Genomic DNA, 21,817 nt, shown 5'->3' with positions numbered 1-21,817 from the left:
CTTTGTCCATGGAGCTTAATCTTTTTCTGTTTAAACTTTATTGTATTTTTCCATTACCGTTTAGTCCCCTTATAGCTCTCCCCCAGCAATCACCACACTGTTATCCATTTCCATGAGTCCTTTTTCCTTTTGCTCAACCCCTCTACTCCCTAATATCCCCCCTCCCAAATAGCTGTGATCTGCGCTGCATCTATGAGTCTGTCTCTGTTTTAGCTGTATGAAATTCCACTGCTTAAATCACAGTCTTTATGTTCAACCTAGAATTCATCAGGTAAAAGAAAGAATATTTCCTATTTCTTTAAAAAATTTTTTTAAATTGTTTTTCTATTATAATTGTCCCACTTAGTTCCTCATTGCTTCTTCCGACCCAGCCTACCCTTCTCCCACAGTCAATCCCCACCCTGTTGTCTGTGTCCGTGGGTTATTGATACTATTTCCTTTACTAAACCCTTCCCCTACTTACCCCCCTTCTCTCCCTCCCTCCTCCGCCCTGATAACTGCTATTCTGTTTCTTGTTCAATTTTGTTCATTTGTTTGTATTGTTCATTAGTCTTCTGTAATAGGTGATATCATATGGTATTTTTTTTTTCATTGCCTGTCTTATTTCACTAAGCATAATTCTCTCTAGTTCCATTCATGTTGTCACAAATGGTAGGAGTTTCTTCTTCCTTTCTGCTACATAGTATTCCATTGTGTAAATGTACCACCGTTTTTTAATCCACTCATCTACAGATGGGCACTTAGGCTGTTTCCAACATGTGGCTATTATAAACAGCATTACTATGAATATATGGATGCATAGGTTCTTTTGAATTGGTGTTTCAGGATTTTTCAAGTATAATCCTAGCAGTGGAATCACTGGTTCAAAAGGCAGTTCCATTTTTAGTTTTTTGAGGATATTCCACACTGTTTTCCATAGTGGCTGCACAAGTCTGCATTCCCACCAACAGTGTACTAGGCTTCCCATTTCTCCACATCCTTGCCAGCAGTTTTTGTTTGTTGATTTGTTGATAATGGCCATTCTGACTGGTGAAAAGCGGTATCTCATTGTGGTTTTTATTTGCATTTCTGATGGCTAGTGATGTTGAGCATTCTTTCATATGTCTAAGAACCCTCTGTATATTCTCCTTGGAGAAGTGTTTGTTCAGGTCCTCTGCCCATTTTTTAATTGGATTGTCTGTCTTCTTGGTGTTGAGATGTGGAGGTTCTTTATATATTTTGGAGATCAACCTGTTGTCTGAGGTATGATTGGCAAATATCTTTTCCCATATGATTGGGTCCCTTTTCATCTTGCTGATGTTTTCTTTTGCTAAGCAGGAACTCCTTAGTTTCATGTAGTCCCATTTTTTAATTTTTTCCTTTATTTCTCTTGCCTTAGGAGATGTATCAGTGATAATATTGTTAATGTGGGATATCTGAAATTTTCCTGCATATGTTTTCCTCTAGGACTTTTATGGTGTCATGTCTTCTATTTAAGTCTTTGATCCATCTTGAGTTTATTCTGGTGTATGGTGTAAGTTGGTGGTATATTTTCATTTTTTTTGCACATCCCTGTTCAGTTCTCCCAGCATGATTTGTTGAAAAGGCTCTTCCCATTCCCTTTTATGTTCCTTCTCCCTTTGTCAAATATTAGTTGACCATAGAGACCTGGGTTTATTTCTGGGCTCTCTATTCTCTTCCATTAATCTATATGTCTGTTATTATGCCAGTACCAGGTTGTTTTTATTACAGTGGACTTGTAGTACAGTTTGATGTCAGATATTGTGATTCTTCCTGTTGTGTTCTTCTGTCTCAAGATTGTTGTGGCTATTTGGGGTCTTTTGGAGTTCCATATAAATTTTTGAAGTATTTGTTCTAGGTATGTGAAATATGTCGCTGGTATTTTAATAGGGATTGAATTGAATCTAAAAATTAATTTGGGTAGTATGGACATTTTAATGATGTTGATTCTTCCCATCTATGAACATGGTATATGCTTCCATTTATTTATATCTTCCTTAATTTCTTTCTTCAGTGTTATGTAGTATTCCAAGTACTGGTCTTTTACCTCTGTGGTTAAATTTATTCCTTGGTACTTTACTTTTCTTGTTGCTATGGCAAATGAGGTTTTTCTTCTAGTTTCTATCTCTGACATTTCATTGTTGGTGTACTGAAATGCCTTTGATTTCTGAATATTGACTTTGTACCCCGCTATTTTGCCAAATTCACTTATTATGTCAAGTAGTTTTTTTCATGGAATCTATAGGGTTTTCTATGTACACTATCATGTCATCTGCAAATAATGACATTTTTACTTCTTCTTTTCCAATTTGGATGCCTTTTATTTCTTTTTCTTGTCTGATTGCTGTGGGTAGAACTTCCAAGACTATGTTGAATAGGAGTGGAGAGAGTGGACATACTTGTCTTGTTCCTGATCTCAGGGGGAATGCTTTCAGGTTTTGTCCATTGAGTATGATGTTTGCTTCGGGTTTCTCACATATGGCCTTTATTATGTTGAGGTATGCTCCCTTATTCCCATTTTGCTGAGTGTTTTCATCATAAATGGGTGTTGTACTTTCTCAAATGCCTTTTAAGCATCTTTTGACATGATCATGTGGTTTTTGTCTTTCATTTTGTTTATGTGGTGTATTATATTTATTGATTTGTAAATATTAAACCATCCTTGCATCCCTGGGATGAATCCCACTTGATCATGTTGTATGATCTTTTTAATGTGTTGCTGGATCCGGCTTGCCAATATTTTGTTGAGTATTTTAGCATCTATGTTCATTAGTAATATCAGCCTGTAGTTTTCTTTCTTTGTTATGTCTTGACCTGGTTTTGGAATTAGGGTAATACTGGCTTCATAGAAAGAGTGGGAGTCTTCCCTCTTCTTGGATTTTTGGGAACATTTTGAGAAGAGTAGGCATTAGTTCTGCCCTAAATGTTTTGTAAAATTTGTCTGTGAAGTCATCCAGTCCAGGGCTTTTGTGTGCCAGGAGTTTTTTTTATTACTGCTTCAATTTCACTCTTTGTTATTGGTCTATTGAGGCTTTCTACTTCTTGATTCAATTTTGAAAGATTATATGTTTCTAGAAATTTGTCCATTTCCTCTAGGTTGACAAGTTTCTTCCATACAGTTGTTTGTAGTTATTTATAATCTTGTATTTCTGTGATATAGATTGTGATTTCTCCTGTTTCATTTCTGATTTTGTTTATTTGGGTCCTCTCTCTTTTTTTCTTGATGAAGCTGGCTTAAGGCTTGTTGATTTTGTTTATCTTTTCAAAAAACCAGCTCCTACTTTTGTTGATCTTTCAAATTGTTTGCTTAGTCTCTGTGTCATTTAATTCTGCTCTGATCCTGATGATTTCCTTCCTTCTACTCGCTCAGGGCTTTGTTTATTGTTGTTATTCTAGTTCTTGTAGCTGTAGGGTTAGGTTTTTTATTTGGGATTCTTCTATTCTTTTTTAGGTAGGCCTGTATTGCTATGAACTTTCCTCTCAGAACTGCTTTTGCTGTGTCCCATAGATTTTAGGCCATTGTGTGCTCATTATCATTTGATTCCAGAAACTTCTTGATTTCTACCTTGATGTCATTGTCAACCCATTCATTATTTAATAGCATGTTATTCATTCTCCATGAGTATAAATGTCTTTGAGTTTTTTCCTTGCGGTTTATTTCTAGTTTCAAGGCACTGTAATCTGAGAAGATGGATGATATATTTTCAATTTCCTTGAATTTGTTGAGGCTTGTTTTGTGTCCTACCATGTGGTGTATCTTTGAAAATGTCCCATGTTCATTAGAAAAGAATGTATATTGTGCTTCTTTGGGGTGAAAAGTTCTATATATATATCAATTAAGTCCATTTGAATGCCTCAATATCCTTGGTATTTCTTTGCCTCAAAGATCTGTGCATTGCTAACAATGGGATGTTAAAGTCTCCTACTATGAATGTGTTGCTGTTGATATCCTTCTGGTAGTCCTCCAATATTTTCCTTATGTATTTGGGTGCACCTATGATGGGTGCATATATGTTTACCAGGGTTATAATTCTTGACGGATTGTTCCCTTAAGTATTATAAAATGTCCTTCTTTGTCTATTTTTATGGCCTTTGCTGTGAAATATGTTTTGTCTGATATAAGTATTGCTACCCCATCTTTTTTTTTTTTTTCACGTCTATTTGCTTGGAATACTTTTTTCCATCCCTTCACTTTCAGTCTGTGTATATATTCTGTTTTGAGGTGTGTCTCTTGCAGAGCATATATGTGGGTCATGTTTTCATAATCCATTCTGCTACCTTATGTCTTTTAATTGGAGCATTTAATCCATTTATATTTAAGGTTATTATTGACAGGTATTTATTCAGGTTATTACGGTATTCGCTTATCTTTGTACCTGTGTTCCTCTCCCTCTCTCTTTTTCTTCTTTTTCTTAAAGCATTCCCTTTAGCATCTCTTGCAATGCTGGTTTGGTGGAGATGTATTCTTTTAGTCTTCCTTTGTCTGTGAAACTCCTTATTTCACCTTCTATTTTGAATGAGAGCCTTGCTGGGTAGAGTATTCTTGGTTGTAGGCCTTTGTTTTTCATTGCTTGGAATATTTTTTGCCATTCCCTTCTGGCTTGTAGTGTTTCTGTTGAGAAATTAGTTGATAGTCTTATTGGAGCTCCCTTGTATCTTATTTGCTGTTTTTCTCTTGCTGCCTTTAGGATTCTCTCTTTGTCTTTGAATGTTGCCATTTTAATTATGAGGTGCCTTGGAGTGGGTCCTTTTGGGTTCATCTTCATTGGAACCCTCTGTGCTTCCTGGACTTGCATGACTTTTTCTCTCATCAAGTTAGGAAAGTTTTCTGTCATTACGTTTTCAATCAGGTTTTCTATCCCATGCTCCTCTTTTTCTCCTTCTTTTATCCCTATGATATGGATTTTGTTTTGTTTCATATTGTCCTGCAATTTTCTTAAACCCTCTTCATTCTTTTTAAGTCTTTTTTCATTTTGTTGCATTGTTTGGGAATTTTTTTCTACGTTGTCCTCTAACACTCTCATTCGATCCTCTGCTTCGTTTAGCCTGCTTTTGATTGATTCTACTGTGTTCTTCAGTTCAGAAATTGTAATATTCATTTCTTCCTGGTTCTTATTGATAGTTTCGATGTCCTTTTTTATGCTAGTGTAGTTCTCAGTAAGTTCCTTGTAGCTTTCCTGGAGTTCTTTGTAGTTTCCCTGGAGTTCTTTGTAGTTTCCCTGGAGTTCTTTGTAGTTCCCCTGGAGTTCATTGTAGTTTTCTTTGAGTTTGTCAAGTTCATTGAGCTTCCTCATTACTATTGTTTTGAATTTGATGTCTGATAGTTTACTAGCTTCTATTTCATCTATCGCTCCTTCTGGGAATTCCTCCTTTCCTTTTGGTGGGATGTTGTTTCTGTTTGGTGGGGTGTTATTCCACCTCCTCATTTTGGGCACTGGTCTTGTTTCTGCTTCTTAGATTGATCTAGTTTTATTTTCTGGCTTAATGGTGTGACCTTCTTGTGTACAGTTGTTGAGCTGCTGCCTCCAGCTGATGCCACTTGGAGGAGAGCTATCTACTTAAGTGATTTCTCCCGCAGCACTGGGTATGATTCTGTACTGGGAATTTGTCTGCTGTTCCCCCAACTCTTTTTCAAGAGCCAGCACCCAAAACTTATTACAAAGTGCCTCTAGTTCACTTCACCATCCTTTGGCCTCAGCCAAGGGTGAGTGCACTCCCTCATTCAGGCCAGGGGCAGGTTTACCTGTTGTGCAACAGGGCAGGTGGGTCCAAGAGGGACTGGTTGCTCAGCTGTTCCAGCAGAGGGGAAGGTCTCTTTCTGCACACCAATAGGTGGGCTTTTTGTGCACCCGTTGGTTGGGGCGGGCTGCAGTGGTGCCTGTGCACAGCGGCCAGCAAGTTGTTTTTGCGTGCATTGGGGTGGGTCTTGGGCACCTATGCGCAGTGGTGGGTGCCTATTAGTGAAGGGCAGCACATTGGTTGTGCACCTGGGTGGGCAGATGGGGGCACTTTCGTGTGTGCCCTTGAGTGACCCAGGAGGAGGATTGAGGAGTGGGCAAGTGCGCTTCTGCACCTGCATTCCTCAAGAATCTTGTCTCACCCCTAGCCTCTCCTCCCCTCTCCACAAAAAACAAAAGAGAAAAATAAAAAGGAAAAACATATCCATACACACACAGCAGTATGCTGTTTCTTGCCTCTCAGTGCCAGATGCCATCCAGCCCACTCTTAGCTTTGCCAGTGGGCAGAGACTCTCTCTTCTCCTGACTCATCTCTGGGAAAACCTGTGGTCACTAAAAAATCTGCATCCTGCCAGCCGCAGCTCAGGGAGCCAAGCCAGTCACAAATCTCATCTTGTTCCTTTCTCCTCCACTATCCTCACCCTACAGGTCACTCCCAGATGGTCTTCTCTGATCCAGCAGTGCCAAGGCTCAACTCCTTCCAGTATCCAGCTGTTGACTGAGATGTTCTATCTGCAATTAGCCTAATCTACAGACAGGTCCCAGGACCAAGCAAGCGCAGCCTCCCCTCACTCCTCTGCCATCTTCCTCCTATTTCTAATATATTCTATTTAAGCTTCACTATGGCCTGCTGCAGTCAAAGGACAAAATGAAAAGATTTTGCCTTCATACTCCATTCAAGAAGGGATAGTTGCCATCAGGAATTCCTTCTCAATAGCTCAGTTATTAAAGGCAATAACATAAAACCTTTGATAACATTTTAGCAAAGCTTACATTATTCTGTTTTTGACTCCATAAATATTATACTGTTGTAAAGAGTTAAATCTAAATTTCCATCTATATTGTCCTCATGAGACTAAATTCCTGATTGTTGATAGATACTTGCTGACATAATATCCCTTCTGTCTATAATAGTGCCTGACACCTGTCTTAGGTCTGATATATGAATTATTTAATAAAGAGTAAACAGACAAATTTAGATGTAGTTGTTACAAGTGTAGATACAACTTTAACTTTTATATGCCAAAAAATATTAAAACCTGTTTTTCAAATACTTATCTGTAATGTAACATGGTGGGAACTGTTATTCTCCAGCATAAAGGTTCTTGTGGCACTTTTAAGAGAAATGTACCCTTAGAAGTCAGATACTCAATGAATAATAAGTTAAGTAAACAAAACTCTGGAAATCCCAACAATTTCCACAGCTTACCTTTGATACCTCACACAAACATATGCTGCCTTTTTCTCAAAGATGTTATCTAAGGATATGTAATTAGTGCTTTGGTGCTGATAAAGCATGAGACTCTGTAATGTGGAATGCCTAAAAGGCAGGGCAAACTGCAGAGCAACTTACTCACACTTGACATATTAGATAGCTAAATTGCCTTATTCGGTATTTAAATCACTTTGAAACCCTGTAATTTTGTCTCTCTGCCAACCTGCAATTTTTCATTTGTTTTTATTTACTCAGTAACCCCAGAAAAAGGAGACTCAGCACTGAACCCCTGTTCCTTCAGCCATTACCAGGTTTTCTTATATGTATTTCAGGTCCATCTTCTCCTTGCATCTTTGGCTAACAACCTATGTCCAACAGTATAAAAATGCAATATATTTGCATTGGTTCAAGAATTAATAAAGTGTTTCCCATCTACCTTTCCACTTTAATCTTCTTGTTTTGTTTCCCAAGGAATGTAGATAAGTTTTATTTACATTTATATGAGCTGGGCCACAAACAGAGTATAATAAAGTTCATTGGAGCAATAAAGGCAACTTACAGACATAAAAAATTATTATCTAATATTCTATAATTGATACAATATTATCTTGCTTATTCGTTGAAAACCATTCATTTATAAAAACATCTTATTTAGGGCAGATGCTCTAACTCCATTTGCTAAAGATTATTTACAAACTATAATGTAATTAATAAATATTGGTTTATTACCCAAACTGTTAATCTGAACCATCATTTTCTGATCATCTATCAGATGTACATTTTGCAACTAAGATCTGACTCCATAATTGAGTCTCCTTATCCTTGGGGTCTCCCACACTTCTATTGGTCATCAAAGTTCTTACCAGATGGAGCAAGGACCCTCCTGAGGAAACGGGAGTGTGGGGGTCCACCCCCTCCTTCAACAGACGAAGCGCTGAAAGAATGAAAAGGGAGAAAGAAGTTACACCACATCTTTCCTCCACACCCTGAACTAAAAGCCACAAGATCAACTGTAACCTGACTCCACGTGCTGCTTCCACTGACTGACTTGGGTATCTTCCTTCCCTGTCAGAAAAATCCAGGAAAGCAAGGTCCTTGGAAAGTAAGGCCTTGAAAGAAATAGAGATAACCTGAGATACGCTGATGATGCCATCTTACTACAAGAAAATAGCAACGATTTGAAACAACTTCTGATTAAAGAGAAAGAAGAAAGTGCCAGGCAGGACTGCATCTGAATATCAAGAAGACAAAAATCATAAACAATACAAAACTTTAACACAGATATTGAAGACAGTGAACTGGCTAAAGACATTGTTCCGCTTGTCTCAGTCATCAATTCAGATGAAGATTATAGCCAAGAATCAAGAGAAAGCTGAGATGTCGAAGGGCAGCAATAGAAGAGAAGACTTGGGAAAGATCACCAAGAGCAAAGATGTGTCATTAGAGATCAAGGCTAAGATCACCCACATCCTCAAGTGCCAATTTCTACTTATGGTTGTGAAAGTCTGACAGTTAAGAAGGATGATGGGGAAAAAAATGGATTCATTTGAAATTGTGTTAGAGGAGAGCTCTATGAATACCCCAGATCACCAGAAAGATGAATAAGTAGGTCCTAGAGCAAATTAAGCCTGAAATACCACTGGAGGTAAAAAGTTGACCTTTCTCAGGCACACCATGAAAAGGCAGAGTTCTTTGGAAAAGACAATAATGCTGGGAAAAATAGAAGGCAGCAGGAAGAGGAAGACCAAATATGACATGAATTGACTCCATGAAAGAAGCCATAAGCTTGAGTCTACAGGAGCTGAGCAAGGCTATTGAGGACAAGACATTGTAAAATCACTCACCAACAGTTGCCAGAAGTGGAGCTCAGTAGCTCATAACACACACTTTTCTTTACAGTTTCTGCAAACCACCCTGTTGTCTGGGTTTTAGATGCTCTTCACTCCCTTTCTCCACCTCTCTCTATAGGCAAAATAAATGAATATACTTCTTCCCTTATATACTTTTCACTTTTAATTTTTAAAAGTCCATTCTAGAAAGTAGAATGTTCATTAAATATGATTACCAATGGTTTCCTCGGAAGATATATAGCACTCTTACCCTAAAATCTTTTAGCAAGTAAAATTATTCATTTTCAATTAATATCAACACAGTGCTTATAGTCTTTGTAGCAAAGCACTTGTACAGGTAGGGTCTCACTATAAATATAGTGTGAAGCAGATAATATTGTATTAGGTAAGTCCAGCAGTCCCCAACATTTTTGCAACCAGGGACTGGTTTCGTGGAAGACAAATTTTCCATGGCCATGGATGGGGGAATGAGTCAGGGCGGAGGAGAGAAGGGTACAGAAGATGAGCTCAGGCAGTAAAGCAAGGGAAGCTTCACTCCCTTGCCTGCTGCTCACCTGCTGTGCAGCCTGGTTCCTCACAGGCCATGGATCACTAGTGTTCCATGGCTGGGGTTGGGGACCCCTGAGTTAAACAGTAAAATGCCATCATATTTTTACATACAATCCATTATGAACATGTGTAGTGAGTTACACATAATATGAATCAGTGATACACTGGCCTTGGATTAAACAGATTTAAGTATGAGGCTTGGCTACTGAACTTCTCTATGCCTCAGTTTTCTGTCAGTAAAATAATGGACAATTGTTAGACTCATGTCATAGGAGTATTGTGAGAATTAAACCAGGCAACACATGTAGCATGCCTATCATGCCTCGTAGCACTTGGTAAGATCACTAAATGATTTGCATTAGTATAATTACTATAAATAATAAAACCCCATAATAAATTATCATCAAATCCATATCTTGAGTTTATTCTAAGTTTCCTCAAAACCCTTTGATTATTAAATGTTGAATTTAAATATAGGATAGAAGCCATGCAAATTTAGCCAAATTCACTTGAGGAATGAGTATGTAATGTATCAAGCTAGAAAAGGGAGTGAAGAGTACAACATACAAAGCAATGGGAAAATGATGAGCATAAGAAAGTGAATAATCTTTTAGGAGTGGAAAATTGTGAATAGCTTGGAGGAATGCATTGTGGAAGACACTGTACATCACACTTAGATTTGGAAGTAATTTTTTGGCCAGCTAGGAGGATTACAGGGTTTTAAGCAAAGGAGTAAAAGATTCATTAGACAAGCACTATAGACTGAATGTGCCCCCCCCCATTCATATATTGAAGCCTAATCTCTGATATGATGGATTCAGGAAGAGCATCTTTTGGGAGGTAATTAAGTGGTAATAAGGGAGGTCATGAAAGTGAAGTCGCCTATATAGGATTAGTGCCCTTACAAGGAGATGAAAAGTCCAGAGCTCCCTCTTGGGGCCACGTGGGGACAGACAAGAGGACAACTATCTATAAATCAGAAAGCTGTCTTCACCAGGGGCCAAATCTGCTGGAGCCTTGATCTTGGACTTCCCAGCCTCCAGAACTCAGAGAAATAAATGGTTGTTGTGTAAGCCCCACAGTCTACAGTATATTTGTTAGAGCAGTCTGAGCTAACTAAGACAGTAAGAGAGGGCACCACAATGGAAATGGAAGGAGACTTGACTTGAGGTGGTGAACACATAATACAATATACAGTTGATGTATTATGGAATTGTACACCTGAGACCTATATAATTTTATTAAGTAATGTATGCCAATAAATTAAAAAGACATTTATTTTAAGAAAAAATGAGAGAGGGGACACCACAAAGGCTAGAGAAGGTTCCTTGCTCTCACTTTCTGTTTAAATGCTGAATAGAGTTTCAGGCTCAGTCCCGAGGTGTGGTTGCAGTGTGCATATATAGCTTTGTTGCTGAGGATAAATAATGGACTAACCAGCCCGTGGCTTAATCAAAATCAGAGCCACACTGCAGAGAGGGGGTTCTAAGGCAGAGCTAACAGCCACAGTGGAGTCATCACGTCCAGAGAATCTAGTTTACAAAGTGAAGAACATTGATGGTAATCTCCATGGAAGCAGGGTGGGCCATAGTGGTCTGTTGAGAGTCCTCAAGGACAAATGGAGATGAAGATCTAGATTTCTAGATGTCTAAATAAATGGAAGAATAGAAGGATGGATGGAGGGATAGGGAAATATGTGTTTATGAATTTATTACACATGTTACCGATATAAAGGTTGTGTGGTACACATTTACAGATATTAAATACAAAATACTCCTTATCATAAATTCCATATACCCAATTGATTCTCACAAATGTTTCTGATAACTTTAGTGAACTCTTGAATCCACAGGCAATCTATGGTTATAATTAATGAATGTGACTTTGAATGTCTGGTTGATATTTTCATTGACATTAATGGGTAAGATCCAGGGGTTACAACTATAGGCACAGGCAGCAGGCCAAATCCAGCCTGTTTTGATACAGCTTTGAACAAAAAATAACTTTTACATTTTTAAGGGGTGCATAAGAAATAAAACAGCAGTAAAAAAAAGAAAAAAATCAGGAAGAATGTGCAACAGACTTTACGTGGCCCCTGAAGTTTAAAATATTTACTGTCGAGCCCTTTACAGAAACTTTGCTGAGTCCTGAGTAAGCTGAAAGTGAACCAATGAAGTATGTCAGAACATGATTCATTTATTAATGAGCAACATCTTTGCTGAATCAGACAACAGTTTTTGATTAATGTAATCATATTTCATCACATTTTTGTGCTGTTCACACCATCATGGCTACTGACACATTTTCAAATATAGCCTGTATTATTAATATTTACTCCATCACTTCAACAATTGTAAGCAATCAGTAAGACAATAAATCAAGCCCTGATTTGTAGTAGTTTCTGTGTTGTAATTCTCTCACCATGTTTGATTTTCAGCAACCAATGTAATGTTGCTAAACCTATAGTTAGGAAAAGATGTGACATACCTCATGATTATGTGGCATTTCCACCACATAGACACAAGAAACATAAATAAGTTCAAGAGCATAAATGAGAGAAAAATGTGGTGAACTAATTAGGAAGTGATGTTTTGTGTATTTATTCTTTTTGTTTTTAATAAAGTCCATTTAGTTGTAAGTTTATACACTTAGATATAATGCAGGCTTAGTTTAGCTATTTTACAACCAATTCACAAATTCCTGAAATCTCAATAACTGGCTCTGAGGGGATGCAGGGCAAGCCAAGCTCCACGACACTAAAGAGAGCCGAGCCGAGATAGAGACGGAACATTTCTGAGAATGTTCCGGAATGAGGACACTACAGTTGAGAACTCTGTAACGTCTGTCTTGCACAGTGATAGAGATGGCTATGCCCCAGCCCTTCCTTCATCCAGCCTACAGAAAAAAAATTTGAGTAATTTCTTTTTTTGTAGAAAGACAGACTATTTTCTGAAAGAGCTGTTTATATTATCAGTAGAACTAAATCAGAACCACCAAGGGACTGAATATTGAATGGCTTTACCCTGGATGCCTCAGGAGGGAACTCAACAGTGAGCTGATCATGGGGAGAAAGGGGTGGGGTGGAGGTGGAAGAGGGTATAGGGGGGATAAATGGTAATGAAAAAAATAAATTAAAATTTTAAAAATAAAATCAGCTATTAACAAAATAAAGAAACAATGTAGAGTGAGCTAGAATCTATGTCTCTGCTAAGGATTAAAAATTGGACATCATAAGGTACCTAGATATAAAGATACAATGAAGAAAATGCAACTTGTATAATAATTCATTTATAAGAATTTTGAAAAGTATGGGGGCACATCTTTATAAGATTAACACACACTGAACACTTCAAATATAATAATTAATTTTCTCAACTCACAGTGTACATACCACAATTGTCACTGCTTTACAAAAAGGAAACTAATGCTGTGATAGATTATGTGATGTCCCAAACCACAGCATAGCATGGTGTATCAAGAACTCAAATGTGGGCATTATGATTCCAAAGATTGTATTCTTCACCAAGAAAGGCAGTAGGACACTTTACCTCTCACATCACATGGTAATTGAAGGTGACCCTTCAACTTTGAATCAAACCAGAAATCTAGATCAATTTTAATGCCCTCATAATTTATAATTTTGTGGGATTAAAACACTCTATCCAAAAAGGTATGGGCTCATCACAACCTTGTAATCACATGATTCAAATGACTAGTCAAGTGAAATGGCACCTCTTCTCTGAGTCTTCCTTTACAATAAAGTCTGCAAGAAAACAGGCTAAGGAAAAACAGCCATCTGGGGACCAAACAGAATAATGAAGCTTAGGATTCCTTTTATAGTATAACTGCCCTGGGAACTGATTCAGCATTTACTGTATATTTGTGGCTTCATCAAGCTGCCACAAAACCCCATCAAGATTATTTGATATTTAAAAAGAAACATTCAGTCTCTAAATGTCAACTATTGGGAATAAAAAAATATTAGGACCAAAATACATCATAATTTTTTTGATAAGGAGCTTTAATAGAATAGAGAGCTGTCCCTACTGAATGTCCCCACCATCACCACCAACAACCAAACTTTATAGTCCACCTCATAATCAACATTTATTTTCAGTCGAGTTATCTGTGTTGATTTTTAACACAGTGATGATGTTAATGAGCAAAGTGGGGCTCATTCACATGGTGACTCAGCGTAAGACCCAACAATTAGTGTTGAGAAAAACAGGTCTTTATTTACAACACTCCAACCTGGGGTGCGCTGGGAGCACTTCGGCTCGGAGCCCTGTTCTCCCATGAACCCCAGCACTTCTCTTGCTTCCCAAAATGCTATGAACCAAAACCAAGTCCAACAGTTCCCCATGCTTATCTGTCAGCTCTCTTTCTTCAGGATCTGGGGTATATTGTCTTCAGACTCTGTATAATAGTCCAAGAAAGCATGTGCTGTGTTACACTGGATCATGGTGAAGTCCAGGAGAGGTATAAGTCCTAAGAGTGTCCTTTCCATTTGTCCTTAGTTCTGAGAGTCCAGATAGAGTCTGGGTCTGCAAGGCAGGGTTCTTGGTGGCCTTGGACTCAGCTCAAGTGGGCACAATCAAAGCAGAAGCATGCCTTCTTTCTTATTGGCCCAGGCTGCATGGCTGGATCCTGACTACAAAGTGCATGGCTGCTTGCTGCTTCCCACATGGCTGCCACAACATTCTCCTACATCATGGCACCCTTACATGCTCCTCCAACATGCTCCTTCTCTCAAGTCTGCCCTCCCTTTCTTTTAAATCCTGAAAGTCACCTACACATTTTGCCTTGGGGCTGTAGCACAGCTATTACCTAGCTACCAGCTTGCCATAGATATGCAAAGTACCTTAAATGCTGTATTATCTCTTCCTCCCATCTCTCAACCATAGGCTGTGGGGACTTGGGGGATCCCTACCCCACTCTGTTTCAATGACACTAACTTGACAACAACTTCATGAAAGTCTTAGTCATAAAACTTGGGTTCTGGGAATTCAGGTCAAATTTTAGCTAGCCCCCAATGAATCTGCTGCCCTCGCGTAACTAATGGCACCAGTGGCTGTCTGTGTCCTTCAAAGGTATCCTTAACTGCAGACAGACATTTAGCAACTTCTCTGTTCTCGGAATCAACTCCCACCCCCCCAATCAGAACCATTTGCAGGGGGTTCCTTCAACTCCAGCTCACCTTAACGCCTTAAAGTCCCTGCTTGTTGCTATTTGGGGCTGACACATTTTTGGTCTCAGCCCACCTGTTTGCAGATGGCCAAATAAATCCTTTAAACTCATTGTCTGTTCTCCTGTCATTTCCCCTCTTACTCTGCCAATCCTAACAGAAAGTAAGTGCTTTGGTAAACATGTGAGCTGGTGTGGACATTGGATTGCATAACAATCCACTGTTCTTACATAATTCTCATGATGGTGGTGGGTCTGTGATGACACAGACTCCAGCGTCATCGCAAGATGTCGATTCAACACGGGAGGAGACAGATACCGTGTCACTCCCGAGTCAGACTGCACAACCATTCTCGGCGGTGCAGATAGACTCTTAAGAAGCTACACCATCGTCTCTCGAGACGGACGGCTGCTGAGGAGGTGGGTCTGTATACACACATATTTCACACTTAAAATCAAGAGAGAAAAGGAAGAGTAAAACAAAATATAACCATGGATTCTAAGTCTTGTCCTAGTTATAAGCCCTTCAAAAGGCATTTTCCAGAGAGAAGGAAAGACAACAATATACAGTAAAATATTAGCAACTGGTAAACCTGGTTGAAAGGTAAATATATGGGAGTTCTTTGCATTGTTTTCCCAACTTTTCTGTAAGTTTGATTTTATTTCTCAATAAAAAGTTAAATGAATAACAGCAAAAAAATAAATAAAAATAAAGCCAGTGTCATTTTTTTCCTTAAGTGATAATAGAAACATCAATATGAAAACTTCTAAAAATGCAGATGTGAAAATTTCCATAACAATTGATAGTTCTCTAAGAAATGCTTTAAAAGGTATATCTTTTCTTTAAAATAATTTGTTTGCTTGTTTGTTTGTTTATTTTTAGAGAGAGGGGAAAGGAGAAAGAGAGGGAGAGAAACATCACTGTGTGGTTGCCTCTCACTTGCGCCCCCAACTGGGGACCTGACATGCAACCTAATCATGTGCCCTGACTGGGAATCAAACCAGCGACACTTGGCTCGCAGGCCAACGCTCAAAGGTGTATCTTACTTCATTTCTATGTCAATAAAGGAGGGAAGCAGAAAACAGTGATATAAAAATTGTGTTATCAACACCACAAAAATGTCCATTTGCACAGTAATGCTGCTTAACATACAAATGTTCCACTTTATGTAGGTCTTAATTTTAGGATGCCTAAGAATGACGCAAGGATTTTTAAAAATAGATTTTCTTAGTTTTGTGTTTCTTGATCTGTTTTTCATTATTCTCCACCCCTCCCCCCACAACCTCCTCCATGAAACTGTAATCTGAAAGAAAATTCTGAATGTCTCCTTAAGGACAGTGATCCTATGAAGGGCAACAAATGATTGTTAATTTTTTTTTTCCTCCAAGAACAAACTTTTCCATGTTTAGGGGCTATTTTTGCCTTTTGTAGAATTACACCCTATTCCAACTTTTCGTTACTCTGATTCATTCATTTAGGGGATGGGATCCAAACTATGCATTTTAAATAAAATTTAAGATTCTCATGCAAATGCTCACTGAAGACATTTTGAGAAAAACTGCTAGGATTTTACAACCTCAGAAAATTACCTCTGACTGCCTCCCTTGGAGCAACAGAACTAGCAGTGGCAGTTAATTCTCAGTAGATGGGTTCCCATTAATTTACCATTGAACACAATACCCTCTAGGTCCATCTGTACTTTACCATTGAGAATCTGGCCCCTACAGCTGCATGTACCACTGTATCCCTCAAAGTAATAATTTATTCTCAATAAATATATATTTAGTCAAACTTACCTGACCTGAATCTTGGTTTAGTAGGGTAATCTGAGAGGAGCGGGTCTAAGTCTTTGTTGACGGGAACGCCTCAGGTCAGAACACATCCTAAGACTGTGGCAATGATTCTCAACCCTCACTAAGCTTTAGAATAGTTAGTAGAACTAAGAAAAAAAAAAAAACAAAAAAAACCTAAGGTTCTGTCACCAAATTCTTAAATTCAGTCAGTTCCAAATATGCCATCTATCCACATGTTTTTAAGGTTGAGACACCTCAGTGATTATAATACAAGGAAGGGTGGGCAGTAGTGGAAACTAGTACCCAAAAGGCTGTTTAGCTTGTGTCCATCCCAGCCTAGCAATGATCTGAGTGCACCTAATAGTTTTCTTCTTTTCTTTTTTTAATCTTCACCTATGGACATTTTTTCATTGCTTTTAGAGAGGGGGAGGCCAGGGCAGAGAGAAACATCTATGTGAGAGAGAAGCACAGATCGGTTGCCTCCTATATGTGCCTGGACCAGGGATCAAACATGCAATCCAGACATGTGCCCCTACCAGGAATTAAACCCTCAACCTTGCAGTTAGAGACGATGCTCCAACTGAGCCATACCAGCCAGGGTTCTAATAGGTTTTAAAGCTCACAGTAAGCATTGGACTGAAATCTATATTCAGGTGAGTTACTCAGCCACACCATAAGTGGTTGTTTCTGATTTGGAGCAGGTCCATGAGCATCAGCAGGGCACTCAGGATTCTATAAGCCACTCACCTGGGAAAGAAGTCCTATGAGGATGGGGTAATGAGAAGAGAGCTGCATTAGGGTTCCAGATTTAGCAAAAGAACTACAAACTAATTAGCTAGGTGCACTGGAGAATCAAGTGGGTCCACCTCAGCCACACTGACCTACCAGGCTTCGAGCAGTTAAGACAAAGTTCATATTACTTTGGAAGAGGTTTAAGATTTCTGTTTCGCTACCCAGCTTGAACACAACTGGATCTGACTAAAGCCCAGAGGTTCTAAGCCTGTGGGCCAAGATCCCCATTGCCAGTCTGACTCAAAATCCCAACCAAGTTGTACGGGTATGACTAATGCAACAAAAATCCAGGAAGTGGTTTTACGTGTTAAGCACTATCTTAAGAAGTTGGAGTTGTGACAGAGAAAAAACCTTTCTTTAAAAAATCTTGCATTCATAGAGTTTATAATGTAGTGGATTGGGGATGGAGAAGACAAAATACGAACAAGAAACAATTATACAGTAGAGCAGTAGAGCAATGCTCAAATCAATGGCTAAATATCCTGAATCTGTTTTCGAAAATTATTTGCCATTTTTCTCTTGAAATGTTGCTTGTAACTGGTTTCCTCCCTTCCTCCTTCAAGGAACTCACTGACATGTAACTGAAAAGATATTCCAAAAAAGGACCTATTATCAAACTCACCTGTTCTCCAAAATTACTAACCCACATTACTATGGTATATATGCCTGTTGGGAATCAGGAAAGTCCTCTGTGCCTAAACCAATCCTAAATCATTCTCTCTCTAAATATTCCCAAACAGACTGAAACTGAGAGTTTTATGACAACGTAAACTTAACTGCATCATTATTTCTTCAGACCTTGATACAGCAACAGTAAATCCAGAATGCACACAGTGTAAATACATGCTTCATTTTTTATTTTCTCTATATATAATCCACTGTTGATTTATGTTACAGAATTTTAAAATGCTCTTTGTTATATGCCACTGCATTGCACTAACATCTCTGTAGAAAAACAGATAAGAGTACATGTGTAGGTTTCATTATGAATTCTTATTTTATTCTTTCATCTACTCATTCACTCTTTGATAAATGAGAACAGCACATTTTTACAATTTTATTTTGTTTTCCTCATCCTGAAAGATTATATTATAATTTTGCCTTAACTGTTAAAATAATTAGTACTAACATTTAAAAATACTGGTTATAAATTAGTAGCTATTCTTTGGTAATCAACTCATTACAACTAATATCAGTGAGAGTACAAACACCTCCCAAAGGAAGAAAAGGGGACATGAGATGGCAAACTGCTCCTTAATTTCCCAAGATTTTTCTTATCAAGAAAGCCATAATACATCCCTATCAAAACCACAATGACTTTTAAAATTATTTTTGCAGAAAAAGGAAAAGTTGATTCTAAAATTCATATGGAATTACAGGGCACCTTGAATAACCAGAACAATCTTTAAAAAGAAAGAAAAATAAGATTGGATGACCCACATTTTCTGATTTCAAAACTTACTGCAAAGCTAAAGTAATCAAAAGAGTGTGGTACTGACATAAGACAGACATATGGACCAATGAAATAAATTGGGAATTCAGAACCCATAAACCCATATGTCTATGTTCAACAGATTTTCAACAATAGTTCCACATCCTTCAGTGGGAGAAAAAGTAGTCCCTTCAACAAATCTGGTTTCTGGGACAACTGGATGGCTCTAATAAATTTTTAAAATAATGCAAAATGACAAGCATTGGTAAGGATGTGCTGAAACTGAAACCCTCATCAATTGTAGGTGAAAATGTAAAATAGTTCAGTGACTGTGGAAAACAGTGTAAAGGGTTTTTCAAGATGTTAAATACAGATTACCAGGTGAGCTAGCAATTTCACCACTAGCTATAAACCCAAAAGAACTGATGACAAGTATTCAAAGCAGCACTATTCACAACAGCCAAAAATAACCCAAATTTCCATCAACTGACTGATAAACAAAGTGTTATATCTATATAATGGGATATTTTTCAGCCATAAAGAAGAAATGCAGTACATGTTACAATATGAACATTAATTAACATTTTGCTAAGTGAAAGAAGTCAGACACAGTAAATTATATATATTGTGTGATTTTATGTGTATAAAATATCAAAATAAGGTAAATTTATGGAGATGAAAAGTAGATTCATGGTTGTCAGGAGCTGGGGGCAAGAGGAAATGAAGAGTGACTGCTTAATGGGTATGCAATTTCCATTTGGGGTGATGAAAATATCTTGGAACTAGATAGTGATGTGGATGCACAACACTGTGAATGCGGTTAATGCCACTGACTAGTACACTTTAAAATAGTTAAAATGGTAATTTTTATTAAGACATATTTTATCACAATGACAAGCTATAATCCCCCTACTGTGGTATTCTTAAACAATGTATATTTTGCTATAATTATGTTTTATAAAACTATATTTGCAGAAAGACTAATATCAAATATTTTTAAATCTACAAATCCTATTTGTGTTCTTCAATAACTTTAAGGTAGGAAGGGAATAACTCTGGGGGATAGTTAAGTCATTTTATCTGTATAATAGTCATTTGGATTTTTATTCAATGTGCTAAAATTATGTATATTTAGTCCCAAGAATGACTAGTGAGAATAGTTTTAAATTCATAGATATAGACAGACTTGGTCTGTCAGCACCATGACATGAGTTCTTTTAGTTTTCAACTCAGCTTCAAATAAACCACACCCTTAGTTTTATTTGACCCTGCTATTTCCCAAGTTTTATTTCACTCACTATTTTTTTAGTCTCATTAAATCAGTGCACTTTTTCTCCTCTATTCTCAGACATATGTCCAATTAAGCATTTATAACTGTTGTCCCCAAAGAAGCTCATGTAGAAAAACATGTATCTTGTGACACGTTAAGGAAGATAGATAAAAGCTGCCTTTCAGGAAATTATCAATTGCAATTTCAATACTTGCCAGAGGTTTCAGCATTCAACAAAAGCAAGGGAGCCCTCCCCATCCCAGGCCACTCAAGACCACAGAAGTTGCCAGAAAAATCTAACAATGTTAGGTCTTCAAAGAAAACTGCCCTACAAATGCAAAATCAAGAGTATTTGCTATTCTTGCATGTTGGATACTTTAATTAAACAAATGTCAATTCTATTTATTAAACATCTTAAAAATCTCAGTATTATGCACACCGACTAAATTTTGCTATTGAACACAAAACACCTCAGTTAGTCTCAGAGGTGAAAAGGACATTTCTGTTTCATGAAATATCAAGAAAATATAAGACATGCATTATGGATATCATTTTTTTAAATTGTTATTCTATTACAGTTATCCCATTTTCCCCCTTTCCCCTCCTCCACCCAGCCCACCCACCAGAATACATATGAATGACCCATGGAAATGGACAACAGTGTGGGGAATAACTGTGGGATATCCTTCAGAGAGTGTAGAGAAATCTCTTCCTAGTGCCCAAGTCTGATTTAGCTTAAATTGATACTGAGCTTTTACATTTGATTCATCATGTACTTTCTTTAAAAATTCATGGTTAAATGTGAAGAGGTCAAAAAAGTCAAAGGTAAAGGTAAAATGAGTCAGGCTTTAGGGATATTTCAGTATGTTGTTACAGGAAGCGGTGCCTTTCAATCAAGCTAGAAACACTAAAAATAAATTTGCATTTGTCCTAAAAGGGGTAATTCCAGTGTTGTCACCTAGTCAACTTATAAACCAAGATCTTGTTCCATGTGAAATACACTTTCCTGAAAGTTCAGAAATGTGACAGCAGTGATAGCCTCTGCTCTTTTTCGAGCCAATTTCTGCTCATCAAATATAGAAGCAAATACTAGTGAGGAATGTAGTGCTTCAAGCAAACAAATAAAAGATAGGTTTGACTAGAAGCTGTAATGCTTAAGAAAGTGACAGGAATTACTGAATAAGTACATTCTTCATACCTTTGGGCTCAATGAAATAAATGCTTATTTTAAAAGAAACAAAAACTCCAATGACCAAATGGTTTGTGCTAAGTGTCTCTCCTCCCCTCCTTTCCCACTTATGCTCTACTTTTCTATGCTACTCAGACCAGACCATGCTGGTTTCCTGGTTTTCCTTATCACTTAAAATAAAATAATCTAATAGGCAAAAAATTGGCCAACTGAATACAAAATAAAACTTTTCTGTAAGGCTTAAATAGAGTCAAAACACTTTCCTGAGTATGACACTTACTTATATTACCTAAACACCTATTCTGCTCAACAGTTATCTGAAAATATGTAGAAAATAGAACTACAAATATTTTGCACACCTAGGTATTTTAAACATTAAAGGTTGACTATAATTTAATTTGTATAAAGGCAAATTTAAAAGTGTGTATAAATAATAATTTATTACTACTGTGTCACATTCAACTAATCAAAATCTACAATTACAAAAAAAATTATAATTTTACAAGCAAAAGAGAATGATGAGTCAGGATATACAAAAATCCTTGGTTACATTACAAAGTAGTAGTGATTGGAGCTCTGATCCT

The 21,817-nt window shown here is 37.6% G+C and overlaps 1 protein-coding gene across 1 annotated transcript in view; it reads right to left on the bottom strand.

Annotated features, from left to right (window-relative positions):
• The window catches only part of MYO16 (myosin XVI), a 654,868-nt gene that overhangs the window by 512,580 nt on the left and 120,471 nt on the right, over positions 1 to 21,817 (bottom strand). Inside the window, exon 4 of the mRNA XM_090257968.1 lies at positions 8,037 to 8,107. Within this exon, the coding sequence (XP_090114094.1) occupies positions 8,037 to 8,107 (71 nt within the window). The remainder of the gene's footprint in view (positions 1 to 8,036; positions 8,108 to 21,817) is intronic.

Source organism: Furipterus horrens, unplaced genomic scaffold, assembly GCF_987537825.1.
Source record: "Furipterus horrens unplaced genomic scaffold, mFurHor1.1.pri manual_scaffold_12, whole genome shotgun sequence".
In the NCBI taxonomy this organism is placed as follows: Eukaryota; Metazoa; Chordata; class Mammalia; order Chiroptera; family Furipteridae; genus Furipterus; species Furipterus horrens.
This window is presented reverse-complemented; position numbering and strand designations above follow the sequence as displayed.